The sequence below is a fragment of the Loxodonta africana genome, chromosome 22 (genome assembly GCF_030014295.1).
Source record: "Loxodonta africana isolate mLoxAfr1 chromosome 22, mLoxAfr1.hap2, whole genome shotgun sequence".
NCBI classification, from domain to species: Eukaryota; Metazoa; Chordata; class Mammalia; order Proboscidea; family Elephantidae; genus Loxodonta; species Loxodonta africana.
The window spans coordinates 38082610-38097365 of record NC_087363.1 but is presented as its reverse complement, the minus strand read 5'-3'; the positions used below and the strand labels follow the sequence as shown (position 1 = coordinate 38097365).

General features: G+C 50.9%; 1 protein-coding gene across 1 annotated transcript in view; it reads right to left on the bottom strand.

Moving 5' to 3' along the window:
- Positions 1-1204: 1204 nt before the first annotated feature.
- The window catches only part of C22H3orf20 (chromosome 22 C3orf20 homolog), an 86225-nt gene continuing 72673 nt past the window's right edge, over positions 1205-14756 (bottom strand). The window contains exons 11-15 of the mRNA XM_003409739.3: positions 13305-13608; positions 11069-11176; positions 9599-9741; positions 1909-2040; positions 1205-1301 (exon numbers count right to left, since the gene is read on the bottom strand). Coding sequence (XP_003409787.1) covers positions 1205-1301; positions 1909-2040; positions 9599-9741; positions 11069-11176; positions 13305-13608 — 784 coding nt within the window. The remainder of the gene's footprint in view (positions 1302-1908; positions 2041-9598; positions 9742-11068; positions 11177-13304; positions 13609-14756) is intronic.

The window sequence follows — 14756 nt, the reverse complement described above, 5'->3', positions numbered from 1 at the left end:
TCCTCTTGTGTACTTGTGCCCTGGAGGGAAGGCGGGGAGAGTGGTTAGACACCGGGAGCCATGACAAATACCACGGCCCTTAAATATCAAATGATACAGGCTTAAGAACACAGCAGGCCATTTCAAATCTATTTGGCAGGGTATAATTTAAAAAAATACATATGAAGAGTACAATTTAAAATATTAAAATTAAACTTCAAAAACTTCAGACTGAAAAAGCTTATCTTACAAAGGCAACACGAACACTTAAATGTAGAACAAGTCACTGAGTGCCGACCAACCGTAGATCCAGGCCTGAGCTCTTCCGGCTTGGAGACAAGCAGACCCTTTGAAGCCTTTACTCCACTCCGAGGAAATGGACTCTCGTGAGCCCTAGGCATGGGAGCTCAGAGCTGCTGGCCAAGAGCTGGTGCCACGAGGCCCCTGCCTGTGCCACCGGGGAGCCAGCCATCTCCAGGCCTGGTGAGGTTGGTAAGGACTCCACCAGAGAGCACTGGTGCTGGGCTGAATGGGGGTATTAGCCTGACATGGGGGCCGCAGGGCTCTAGCTTTCCAGGTGCCAGTGAAGGGTCCCTGGGGTGGCCTCTGTGTCCCTACCTGCTTCTAACATCCCCACTACATTCTCTCCCTCTCCTTCCCTTCCCCCTGGTTTCTTCCTCCCTCTCACCTCTTTCCTCCCTCCCCCACTTGCTCCTTTCTCACCGTCTCTCTTTGCCTCTTCTCTCATCTGTTCTGCCCTTCTCTGCCTGCCTCCCTCATCCCTCTTCTTTCTTTAGCCCTCTTTTCCACTTGGGCCTGAATCTTCCCACCCAGTGAAGGGGAGGAAGGCACAGTATAGCTCCATCTGCAGGGGTTAATATATTATTGATCTTGGACCCTTGGAGTGAGGGACCTTTGTGGCCTTAGGTGTGGAACATTCTCAGACTCTTTCAACCAGCCACAGAGGAAGCCCTGAGTTTGGGAGAACCAAGTTTCCGAGGACTTAGCCTGGAACAGGGCTGTCAGGGGGCCTCGGGCCTTGTATGAGCAAGACCTAGCCAGGCCTGCCCCAGCCTACCCCACGGCCTCACCCAGATGCTGGAGCAGGCTTGTTTATTACACAGAGGTTGGGAAGGCAGGTAGGAGGCTATGGAGACAGGGGGATGGGGGAGAAGCAGTGTCCAGGCCTGTGGCCTGGTACTCTCAGTGGCTGGTGTAGGCGGCATCACTTCTTAGAGGACTGTTTCTTCCAGCCAGATATCTTCTTACTGCCCCTCCTGGCTTTGCTGAGAGGATGAGGGTCCATTTCGGGCTCCTTTACTCTAATTATCAAAATAGAGAGAGACAAATGCTGTGGGTGGGTGGGGGGGGGTGCTGGCCTGAGCAGAAGCTGGAGCCCTGCCCTGGGCCCAGCCCAGGTCTCTGCATCCCTCTCCCTGGCACACATGATGCTGCCTGGGCTCGTTTCCAGCCCTAGGGTACCCATGGCACTTGTGACTTTTCTAGATGCTTGTGGTTTTGCTTTTCTATCTTGATGAGGACTGTGTGAACACATAGGGTCATGCTTTGTTTCACAGCTAACACCACCGATTGAGTGCACTTTTGACAGTTCTAGCTAGTTCCTTGCAGGCACAGCAAGCAGTCACCACCCATCAGACAATGGGTCTGGGCTGTGGGGTTGGGGTACCATCTGCAAAAGGGCCACCATCTCCACCCCCCAGACCACAGCCAGCAGCTCCAGGGAGCAGACTTGATGCCAGCTGGACTGTGTGGATAAGAGGGGCCAGGTGTCAGGGTTTACGGAGATGACTAAGGCCTGGGAGAGTGACTCACCCAAGGCCCCACCACCAGCTGTGGTATTGGTGGCAGAGCCAGGGCCCTGATGTTAGTGACACCTATTCTTCTAGCCAGGCTTGTGGGGATACCTACTTCTCCACTTCTGGAGACGACTCCTCCATCCTATCCCCCAGGGCCAACGAGGAAAAGCTTCCTTGGACATCCTCCAATATTGCTCTCTTTGACAGTTCAGAATCCACGAGGCTCTGGATGGGGATTGAAGCGCTGCAGGGAGGCAGGATGGGGGGGGGATTACTGAGTGGGGCAGAGCCAGAGGGACCTAGAGCTGGGGGTGCCAGGGGGCAAGCAGCCCCCACCAGCCTGGTCCCTGCGATTCCCACATTCCTAAAGAGAAAAAGAAGTCCCGGGTGGTGTGAATGGTTAACACGCTTGGTTGCTAACTGAAAGGTTGGCAGTTCTAGTCTACCCAGAGGCACTTTCGAAGAAAGGCCTGGTGATTTACTTCTGAAAAATCAATCACTGAAAACCCTACAGGGCACAGTTTCATTCTGACACACATGGGGTCACCCTGAGTTGGAGTCAACTCGACAGCAACTGTTCACTTGTTTGTTTTCTTGATCGAGAGAAAAAGGGCACAAGTGCTTCTTTTCCCAAGGGCCAGTGAAGGCAGGATCTGACCACTCTGGAGGCCCAGGGTTCGCTTCCCTGGCTTCTGTCTTAGGCTAGATTTGCCCCATCCCATGTGCCAGCTACTTCTGAACTCCCAACCCTGACCACAGGTGATGCCTGTGGGGGTAGGGGTGCGAGCGGGCAAGGAGAGAGGAATGAAGTCAGGAAACCATCATGAGGCATGGTCCTCCTCCCCTTGCACCCCACTTACTGCCTACTACACCCACTTCCTGGGTACAACAGTTTTGAGTATCACCCAGCCCTGGGAAACAGGCTACTCAAGGACCTCTGTGCCCATGCTACAGACAAGGGCGTTGATGTCCAGAGAGATGAGAGGCTTGTTCAAGGGCACCTAGTGAGTTCATGGCAGGGACAGGACCCACTCATCACCCACTGTGTGTTCATTCAGTCCGCACTTACTGGGCTCTGCTTGGCTTGGTCCTGCTAGGCCTTGCCCCACGAGTAGCTGGCAGGGAGGTGGCAGCTGGGGAAGTGGCATCCCACCCACTTTCTGGGGGAAGATGGCATCCATGCCAAAGAATTGAATGTGAAGCATGAGCCACCCAGGCTGAGGATGGGCTTGGGCTGGGAGTGAGTGTGGAGAGACCGTCGAGGCAGGGGTGGGACTCACAAAGGCTTTGAGCAAGAAACAGTGTGGCGGTCTGTTTAAATCTCTACTGCCCTTAAAGACCACATGAAGGGACAAATAATGACTTGCTCAAGGTCGAGGCCTTTCTGAGTCAACAAGAGACAACTGGGGACCCTTCCATCCTCTTGAGGGTCCTAGAAAAATTAAAAAATGAAGAAATACCAAAACAGGGCCTCAGAATCTGGTATATTCACAGAGTTTGCATTTAGCAAACTAAGGCTTTTCTTCGTGCCTCACCCCCACCTCACAGGAGCACATACAGTAACGTTGAAATGGCCCTTTTGAACACCTCATCTGCAGACTGAAGACCTGCCGAGTGGCCGTTGAAGAAGATGAGGCCCTCAGGCCACCTGTGTGAGAAGGAGCCTGGGCTGAGCCCAGAAGCAGTTGCTTCCAGCCTGTGCTATTCCCAGAGGGCAGGGGTAGAGGCGGAGGTACAGAGGGCAGGCTGAGGGACCCTTCAGGCCTCCCTGCAAAGCTCCCTCACGCCACCCAGCCGGAATGGAGAGGAGATCCTCAGGATCTCTGGCGGGCATTGGGTTCTTGGAGAGTGCGGGAAAAGTTCCAGAAAGAAGCAGAGTCCCCCTGCCCCCTGGACATTTCATTCATCCATTCATCTATACCGAAAGAGTTTACTGAGCACCCAATTTCAAAAATCTTTGTACTTGCTTTGGTGAGTGGAGCCCACCTTCCCTTGTTCCACTCGAGGAAGGTAACATCTCTCTCAGTCCCACTCAGGTCCTCAGTCCAGAGAGAGGTGGCTTTGACCCTCTTCATCCATACCAATCATCTGTTCCTGTGACAAGCTCGTGACAATCTTGATTAACCCCAAACCAGTCCCTGCCATGTTCGTGAGTTTAAAGCCTGACTCTGATTAAGCTTCTCCCTAGCTCAAAACCTTCAATGGCTCCTCATTTCCTGTAAAATCAAGTTATGGAAGCCCCCTTTGACAGGCCCTTCCCCTGCCTACCCGATGCCTGCTTATCATAACTTCAGCAGGGGCCCCTGCTCCAGCAGGTCTCGCCTGGACTTCTCATGCACTGATCCACATTGACTCCCTAACACATGGGAAGTCCAGCATTGCCTCCATCCTGGAAGGCTTCTACTGCTTGCTCTCCACGAGCCAGGAGCTTTATCTCAGCAGCCAGGCCTGGTCCCCACCTTGCTTGTCCCTGGCTCCCCTAACAGAATGACTTGACCTAGAGCAGGTCAGCAACAGGCTCACCATGTCAAAACCCTGGAGCTAAACCAAAGCCTTGCTGAGACCCAACAAAGTGGGTACGGTAGGGAAAGCTGCCTGGGTGTGGAGAGGGGAGGTCAGCTTTCTGGAAGGCAGCCGGGGGCCAAGGCTGAATGCCAGCTCTTCCATGCCTTGACCTGCGGGCACAGAGAATGTACACCCTCTTCCAGAGCCTGGATTTACTCATCTTTTATAAGAGCTATTGAGGGGCCTGAGGATAGAATGAGAAAGGCCTAGGGAGGTAGCCTCTAGGGTAGGCTTCCTTGGGCTGAGGGAGGATGCTGCCATAGTAGCTGGCAAGTGGTAGGTTGGCTATGCACTGTTGTGGACTGGGGGAAAGGGTGCTGGAGAAGGGAGGGGAAGTGGCTGGGGCTGCTCGAGACCAAGGCTCAGAGGTAGCAAGCTCTTTGACAAAGGGACCTCTCCTCGGTGGGGACCTGACTTGGAGAAGGAAGAAGAGGAAAAGTTGAGTTCAGGGCTATGGGGCCCTCTCAGTGTGAGTCAGAGAGGAGGTAAGGCTTTTATAGCCAGATCTACCTCCTCACCTGGGTGAGGGTGCAAGGCTGGATGTCAGAACCATAGAGGTAGGAAGAGAACTGCCTTCCCCAACATATACACACACCCCTCCACGTTGGCCAGAATTGGGCTACCTCGGTGATCAGACCTATGAAAACTCTAGAAAACCCACAAGGAGATATGAACTTAACTCACAGCCTAGAAATCACACTTCTGATGGAATGCTGACACCTTGGTCAGTTGTCTGCCAAGTCTAGCCGACCACTGTCCCAGGGACTTGCATGCAGGGGAATGTAATGCTACATGACTTATGAGGCTAGGTCATAAAAGACAATACAGCTTCTATCAGCTCTTTCTTGGGACGCTTGCTCTCAGAACCCAGCCGCCATGCTGTGTGGAAGCCCAGGCCACATAGAGAAGCCAAGAGTAAGTGTTCTGGCTGACAGCCAGCATCAGTAGTCAGGCATGCATGTAAGAAATGCTTCCAGGCTATTTCAGCCCCAGCCAGCTTCTAACCACAAGTACATGAGGACCCCAAGCAAGAAATGCCTAGTTGAGTCCCAGACCATGAGCAATAATAATAATGATTGTTGCTTGGGGTGGTTTATTTCACAGATATGTTGTTGTTAGGTGCCATCAAGTAGCAACCTTTTGTATAACAGAATGAAATGTTGCCTAGTCCTGCACTATCCTCACAATGGTTGCTATGTTTGAGCCCACTGTTGAAGCCACTGTGTCAGTCCATCTCATTGAGGGTCTTCCTATTTTTCACTGATCCTCTACCAAGCACAATGTCCTTCTCCAGGGACAGGTCCCTTTGATAATATATCCAAAGTAAGTGAGACAAAGTCTCACCATCCTCACTTCTAAGGAGCATTCTAATCGCACTTCTTCCAAGACAGATTTGTTCATTGTTCTGGCAGTCCACTGTATAGCCAATATTCTTTGCCAACACCACAATTCAAATGTGTCAGTTCTTCAATCTTCTTATTTATTGTCCAACTTTTGCATACATATGAGGTGACTGAAAATAACATGGCTTGGGTCAGGCATGCTTTAGTTCTTATAATGACATCTTTGCTTTTTAACACTTCAAAGTGGTCTTTTGCAGCAGATTTGTCCAATGTTCTTCGATTTCTTGACTGTTGCTTCCATGGGCATTGATTGTGAATCCAAGTAGAATGAAATTGTTGACAACTCATTGAAAATCGTTGAAGTTGTCCTGTGACATTCCACCCCCTTTTTTCCCTAAATGCTTTCAAACCATCAACCTAATAGGTCATTCCGGAATTAGGATGAATCCTAATAGTTTATAATTTCAGGAATCTACCCTTTTCCACTTTCAAAAACCTAGGCTGTCTTTGTGTATATCTACTTTGTGTGTGTATCTAGTTTTCTGATTCCTTCCCCACCATTCCTCAAAAATTATTGAAAACTGCTGTAAATATACCTTTAAGTCCTCTCAGAACCCTTGGATGTAACAAATTAGGAGACCAGAACTTATTTAGTAATAATAATAATAATGGCACTAACAACTGTAATTAGTAAACTCTCAGTGAATGTTAGTGATGTACCAGCACTCTACAGAGTTGACAGGTAACCCTCACAGCCCAACACAATGAAAACTCTTCCTTTTCTTACTTTACAGACAGAGAGGCTGAGTCCCAGAGAGGGTAAGTGGCTTGTCCAGGTCACAGCTATTCAAGGTGGCCAGTCTCCTTTTTACCTTTCTCTTCCCTTTTAAAGACATTGCCTCCCTTTCCTATTTGACCTATTGCCTTGTTCTTGAGGACAGAAGAAGCAAAGTAAGAGCTACACCTTTTTGTGCTGTTGTAATTACTCTCAGCACCCCCCGATTCCCCATTCATCACATCCCCAAGTGCCAAGCCTGCCTTCCTCCTGTCCTCTCTCTGAATGTTTCTGAAAGAGCCTTTGCTTATTGTCTTTGCATTTTCCAGCAGCCTCAGCTCATTTGCAATTTTGGTCTTCATGACAGGTTCTTGGAGCCCTGGTGGCACAGTGGTTAAGAGCTACTGCTACTAACCAAAAGCTCAACAGTTCAAATCCACCAACTGCTACTTGGAAACCCTATGGGGCAATTTTACTGTGTTCTATAGGGTCACTATGAGTTGGAATCGACTCGACAGCAATGGGTTTTTTTATGGACAGGTCACTGCCCTCTCTTCTGTCCATCTGTGCTGGTATCCTCCTCCTTCTGTCTTTGGTGTTTCTCTTATCTTTCATGGTTCTAGGGACAGAATGTGCCCACAAACATTTCTGGGTTCTCAGCTTTCTTGGGAGGCTGCTTTTCCCACTAAAAGTGTATGCTGCCCTCCAGTGGGGGCTCGTATAATGGTGAAAAGTGAAAGAAATGTTCTTCAGCAAAAATTCACTAAGGTAGAAGGCTTATGTATGAGACAGTGCACCTAGGAACTGTGATTGGGTCAAACTTTTGTCTCTTTTGGCTTTTGTATGGCTAGATAAGCCTTGTAAACATATTTATGGTTTCCCATGTGATTTTTTTAATGTGATAGGTAGGGATAGGGAGCCCTGGTGGTTTGTGTGTGTGTGTGTGTGATATTTGGAAAACAGGAGGTGACCAATGTGACCAAATGGAAGGCACCTGCAGTAACTTGTGACTCCTATGATTGGTGGGACATTGCATCCCACAAATTATGGTGCCATGATTTGGTGTGTTTTTTGGGACATATGTTCACCACAAAATATGTATCAAAATTCATATTTCATAACATGAATTCAGCAAGACTCCTTGATTCAGCATGCCTTTCATTACTGAAAACACATAGTATCAAAAATAAATTTAAAAAGAGAAAGTAATAGGGTCTTGACAGGGTTAAACCTGAGCAGTCCCAGCTCCTTGTCTTACTTTCCTCTGGACTGTTGATGAACTTGTTTTCAGGTGCCTCTGAGCCCTCCTGCGATGGTTAAGATTGTGTGTCTATTTGGCTGGGCCATGATTTTCAGTGTTTTGGCAGTTGTATAACATTGTGATCACTTCCCTGTTGAGATCTGACATGTGATTACCCCCATGATGGAATCTGCTGTGAGTAGCCAATCAGTTGAAAGGGAGTTTCCTTGGGCATATGGCCTGCATCAAATATAAGTGGACATTCTGGCAAGGCTTGTGGGCTTTTTGCTCACGCTGGATCCTGCAGCTGGCTCCTGTTTGTCTGACCTCTGGTTCTTGGGATTTGAGCTAGCAGCTTACCTGCGGTCTGGCCTACCAATCTTGGGATTCATTGATCTTTGCAGCCTGTTAGCAAGAGCCCTGCTCTCTGACCTGCCAATCTTGGGTTTGCCAGCCCCTGTGGCTAAGTGAATCAGGAAAAGCCTCTTTCCTTACCCACGGACTTGGGATGTTCCAGCCTCTATAACCACGTGAGCCATTTCCTTGATATAAATCTCTTTCTCTATATATATTTATTTGCTTTACTGGTTTTGCTTCTCTAGAGAATCCAGGATAAGACTTCTCCCCTCTTTGAGCCTTAGGCCATGGGATCTCAGTGTTTTTTTTTCCTGCACATTTCAGCATCTGCCCTTCCTGATGTTCCTAGGCTCTATGAAGTGCTCCATGATTTTGGGGTCATTTTGTGTGACCTCCACTGGTCCTGGGGGTAGGATCCCCCTAACTTCATCAGGCCAGGCAGACATTTGGACAAGGCTCAGACTCAGCTCACTGGCATCTGGACGCCTAGAAAACCAAGGAACCTGTGTGGGAGTGGAGGGCTGCCCAGGCTCAGTACTGTGGGGTACAATCATAGACAACGACACATCTTCATGCAGATAATGTTTTTATACATGCTGGTTCACTGCTTTATGGCTTACAAAGCACTTCAACAAACACAATAGCATAAGACCCTCACGATGACCCTGTGAGATAGGTATGATCATCCTCATTTGAAGGGTGAGGAAACTGAGGATTAGGGAGGCAGACTGATGAGCCCAAGGTCACTCAGCTAGTAAAGAGTGGAGCAGGGACTTTATGCCTTGTGACCCCTGATTTACTGCACCACACTGTCTGGTGCCAGACATTTTAGAATCTGGTCATAGGCTCCTGACAGAGCTCTCAGTAACTTCATAAACACTAGGCTCCTTTCCTGGACAAGGCAGCATGCTTCCTGAGCCAAGAAACCTACCTGTGACCATCTCAGCAAAGCTGGGCCCAGGTGCTCAATACATTGGTAGCTCTTGGTTGAAAAATCTGAGATCAGAGGCTTAGGGGCAGCACCCTGCCTCCGTATACAAGGTCTACAATCACTCCATGAACAATCATGGTCTATGTGGTCCTGCTGGTGTGCAGAGTAGAGGCAGAGTTGGAACTGCATACTGCACAGGTAGTAGGGAGTGGCAGGAAAGAAGGAAGAGGGTAGCAAGGGCCCCTGCCCAAACCCTGTCTGTATTAGTTCTCCAGCAGGAACCAGCACTGTGCAAACAATCCCGTTTCCCTGCCTTCCCAACCTTGTGACCCAGACCAACCAACAACACGGCCTTGTTCACAGACTGAGTGCCTGCTCCTGTTCTGCCCTGCCCACCTGCAAATTCCCCTTGCCGCCAGTTTTTACCATGCGCACTTCAGCCAAGGCTGTCCTCTGCTATCTCAGGCTTCCCCCACCTCACTCCTCTTTGGCTCCACTCACCTCCCCATGTGCCCCCCCACCCCCCACAGGCTGTCTTCTCTGCATCCCTCCCTATACCCATCCCTCATCCCCACGGATTTCCTGTTTTACCTAAATTTGTAGTCATCTGGCAGGAAGTAGCCCATCTTGCAATCATGCCGAGCCCGGAAGATCTGTTTCAGCAGGTTCTGCTTGCTGAAGCCGTATCCATTCAAAACACAGCCTCCAAAAAGGAGCTTCCCCTCAGCGAACATCTGTTGACAGACGGGAGGAAACAGAGGGGGAGGCCCTCAGCACATCAGCATGAAATAATAAGGCAGGTGAGTTCTCAAGCTCAGAGGACAGGGCCATGGGCGTCGCAGAGCTTGGGCTGGAATTTAGGCCTCTGGTGGCCCAGGAAGGGGTGCTGCCCGCCTGAGTGGCCCAGTGAGGTGTGGCAGGCCTCCAAGTCAGAGCACAGCCCCACCCTCCTAGCCTTGGCCCTCCTGTGGGCACTTCGCTCACAGCCCTCCCAACGTGCTGGGGCCTGAAGGGTGTCTCTCTGCTCGGAGGCCCACCCCGCTGCCCACAGCTGTCCAGCCAACTCTGCTTCTCACCCCACATATCTGTGTGTGCTTAGCCCTCCTCAAGGGAGGGTAGACATGCTCCTCTCTGTATTCCCCAACTTCCACATGTCAGTCTCCAACAATTAGAGAGCTGTCCAAAGATTTATGGGCAAGGAGACTCATCATGGCGCTATTTGTTTTGGGGAAAAAAAAAAGTTGGAAATAACCTAAATGTCCAAGTAAGGGAGCAGGGATGGAGAAATTGAATGGCAGGCTACTATGCAGTCATTAAAAGTCAGGTGTTACAAATGATTTAAAGACCTGGGGAAATGTTCATGATATCGTTTCAGTTAACAAAGCAGGACCCTAAACCATATATGAAGAAAAAGACTGCAAGGCCAGACACCAAATTGTGAGCAGGGGCCCTGTGTTTGTACTCTCTCTGCATAATATGAGAATTATTTTCTAAATTGTATTTTCCAAATTTTCTCTACTGAACACATATTTTTTTTTATAATAAATTGTTTTTAGTATAACCAAACCAAAAATACCAAACCAGTGGCATCGAGTCCATTCTGACTCCTGACGACTCCATGTGTGCAGAGCAGAACTGCTCCAAAGGGCTGTGACCTTTCAGAAGCAAATCGCCAGGCCTGTCTGCCCAGGAGCCTTTGGGTGGGTTCGAACAGCCAGCCTTCAGTTAGTCGGTCGAGTGCTTAACTATTTGCCCCACTCAGGGACTCCTGTTTTTAGTATAAAGCTTATTTAAAAACATGTGTTAAAAGGAATTTGATTCTCTGGGTTAAGTACCTCCTGTCCCTTCAGTCTCCTGGATTGGGGAACACATTGGGTAGGGCTGAGGGTTGGGGACGGGAGGCTGGGCTCTAGCCCCAGCTCCCCGTGCTGGGTGACCCCCCGATGAGTCCTTCCTCTCTCTGGCCTCTGCATGGGTGGGGAGCAGATTCTGAAGCCCACGCTCCCTCATTGTCCCTCTCTTTCTCACTCCTCCCACATTTGTGACTGGGCTCCGGCTCACCAGAACCATGCCCTGCACCACCGCGTACTTCTTCACCAGCAGAGGCGGGTCGTTCTGCAGGGGGCTGTCCGGGTCATACCGCAGCAGGCGGTAGGGGTCATGCCGGCACTGCCAAGACAGAAATGCCCAGTGCTCTCATCCCACACCAAGAAATTGTTAGTGTTGCATTTAGTTGCCATTGAGTGCATCCCAAGAAGACTCACTTGGATTCCGGGATTCTCGGCCAGGCGAGTGCCCATCTGAGTCCTGGAGCCCCATGCTACAACCCCCTGCCCCACTCCTGCCCAAGGGGTCATTCTGCCCCCACATATACTCCTCCATGACGAGCTCACTGTCCCCAGAGGCAGTGGGTCCACTGAGGGCCCTCCATTGGTGAAGATTGTCACTGAGATGACACCTGGCACCATCTTATGAGGTTCATAGAACATAACTGCTCCCTCTGCCCTGGGATAAGCCCTTGGGAGATTTGAAGATGAAAGCCATGCTCCAGGTGCACCCATTTCCAGGCTTAGGCATCTGCTTCCCACAGGATAAGGGTTTCCTTCTCCTGCTACCCCAGGTTGGCTGCCCCTCCAGACACCTGCAGGCCATTGGATTAGATGCAGGACTGGAACTACACCTACACCTCAATCCAGACTAAAGCTGGTCTCTTTCAACTCCTTCATTCTGGATGCTAAAGGTCCATTAAAGCAGCCAATGTGATGTTTTTCAGTTTCAATCTGCCTTTTATTTTCAGGTGCCGCCAGCCACCCTGCTGAGTCACACTGAACTTTCATTTAAAAATGGGACACCAGGAATGGCTCCCAGTGCTCAGGCTTTCAAAGTAAGAGAATGTCAGGGAGTGTTTCTGCCCTAATGGTGGGGCACAAGTCACAGAGAGACCAGACACTACCTCTAGCCATGGCAGCCATCACTCCCATCACCCAGATCTTCATCTGCTCCACCACCTTAGCCAGGCCTTGTCCCCATTCATGCTGTTCATGGCAGGGCCAGAGCACCCAGTAATTCCCACTATTTAGGGACAATTATGGATGAACAGATAAAGCTCTGTAAACTAAAGTCAATTCGAAGTCCCATGGAGGGAGGGTTAGGTCTGTCTTATACACTGATGGACACAGAGCAGGTATGAAACAAATGTCCACAGAATTTAACGAAATCAGAAGTCGACTCCAGAAAACAAATGTGGCTTCCAGGTATGAGACTAGTGAAAGGGCTTGTGACTGACTTTGTGCTAACTTGGAATGAAAGAGTGAGTGGGTTATTAGCATCTGATCAGAGGGGTCACAAATCCTGAGCTCCTGGCATTGGTAAGGAGGACTTAAAGATGTCACCAGGTGGACACAAAGCTCATGTGTCCACATGGCATCCTCTGCCTCAGTTAGTTTGAGGACGCTGCCACCCCTGATTTTGGGTAACACGCCAAGGATGACTGCTGACTTAAAGGACGAAGACCTGAGACTTAGGGATGATTGTGCTGGGGCACAAGGGCAGGATGGGGTTATAGGCGCCCTGTCCAGCCCTTGGGCCCTTGACTCCCTCGGGACTTCTACCATAAAGAGGTGGAGCTCAAGCAGCCCTTTCTCCTGCATCAGCCTTTGCACAGGCCCCTGCCTCTGCTGGAAACACTCAGCCCCCTGCCAAATCCAGTCCTCCTGGGGACCCTTCCACCCTCTGAGAGGTGGCAGGCACACCCTTCCTGGCTCCTGCAGTGCCTGGAGCTGCCGTCCCTGCGTGGCCATCATCAGGGCCAGTGGAACTTGTCCCCCACCTTGCTGGAAGCTCCTTCAGGCATGGCCATGTGTGAATTAGCCGTGGGACCCAGAGCCTGCTCGAGCCCAGCTCACAGTGGGCACTCAGGGACTGTAGGCAAATGTAGAAGGTGGAGGGGAACACAGTTTGTGTTCTAAATGGTCACACAAATAAGTTATCACAACTGTGATGCGTGATCCAGAGGAAAATGACAGCGCCTTGACCATGTCTTAGGATCAGACAAGGTGCTCACCTTGATGTAGTAACTCATCCTGGGATAGAAGGGGGAGGGGGAGGTGGAGCGGCGGGGCAGAGCATTCTGACAGGAGCAAGCATGTGAGCGAAGGCTGAGGAGAAAAGAACCTGAAAGGCTGGAGGGGTAGCCTCTCCCCCAGATGTCAGACCACTCCTAGCCTCATGGGATCCTTCTCTGGGCCCCCTCCCTAGCCTGAGCCCTGCTGGGGCCTCCCCAGGGGCCTTGACCAACCTGGATGCAGGGTGAGGCACGGCCCTGCTGCCGGTGACGGTAGAGGGTGTCCAGCAGCCACTGGAGGTGGGCGGTTCTGGCTGGGTTCTGGACTGAGATGATCCCGAACACCAGTACCTGGCTGGGGTCGCGGGGTGCTGACATGAAGCGCTCCAGCTCCACATCAGATACCAGGGGTGCCTTCACAACGCATTTGCAGCCGGCCCGGATGTCTTCCTTGCGGATGAGCTTCCGCAGCACCAGCGGGCAGTCGCAGGGCGAGGCTGCCCAGGCAGTGGGGCTGCGTGCCTCTTGGGCTTTGGCCCTGCAAGTAGAGCAAAGGGGTGGTGCTCAGCAGACAGGCTCTGGCCCGTCCTCATTGCCACTGACCCAGACTGAGGAAGGCCCCGTGAAGAGTCTAGCTACAGGCAGGCCCTCAGCTGGCTTCCACACCAATGTGCAAGGCAGCTGGCTGCAGCTGGATGCCCTGACCACTCTGGGCCTCAGTGTCCTCAGGTGCAAGGCAGGAATAAGAAACTATTTGTTCATCCATCCATTTATGGACCAAAACTTCAGAGTTATCCTTCACTCCTCTTTCTCTCGCACCCACATCCCGTCCAAGCTGTCAGCAAGCCTGTCAGAGATGTAACCACTTGTCCTTCCCTCCACCCCTACCAATGGACTCCAGGCCTCCAGCCTGTCTTGCCTAGCTGCCTGCTGTTACCTCCAAATGGGCCCTCTGTTTCTTTCCTCGGCCCCTCTTCAGTCCACTCTCTACCTGCATGCAGACAAAGGGATCCTGTTAAACCTGAATCAGGTCACATCAGTCCTCTGGTGGAAACCCACCAGTGGTTTTCCATCTTTTACAGAATGAAAGTCCAAGTCCCTCCAATGTGCTTTAAAGACGGCCATGATGTTCTTATGACTTCTCATGCCCCTGACCGCTCTTCGGCCTGGTCTATGGTGCCCTCATCAGTTGTCTTACTTTCCATTTCAACTTGACTTTTCTCTACTCTGGCCTCTACACTTAGAAAAATCCCCGTCCCCCCCCCCCACCCCCCCACCAGCTCTGGGCTCTGCAATCCTGGAAGCCTGGTGCCAAAGTTCCTATGCCTAGCAGCTCCTTCCCAAAGGACTTGTTCAGACCTCAGCTGCCTCTCCAGACAGGACAGCTGCTGCAGTAGCAGGAACCTACCTCTCCTGCTCTGCACTCTGATGTTCAGCATCCTCTCTAGAGCTCCTGAGGCTATAAAAATGGTTAGGAAGGGGTTCTGTTCACCCTTGCTCACTGTTCCCTCCTGGAGAGGGAGTGCTGTCTTCTAGCTTCCCACATAAGCCCCTCCCTGCCCTCTTTGCTGCCTGTTGCCTGCTGAAAATCTAGCCAAAGTATATGGTAAGGTAGCCCTGATGTGGTAGACAGATTTGTCTGTTCCCTCTTTACCTTCCTTCAGTGTTCTTGAGGGTATCCAGAAA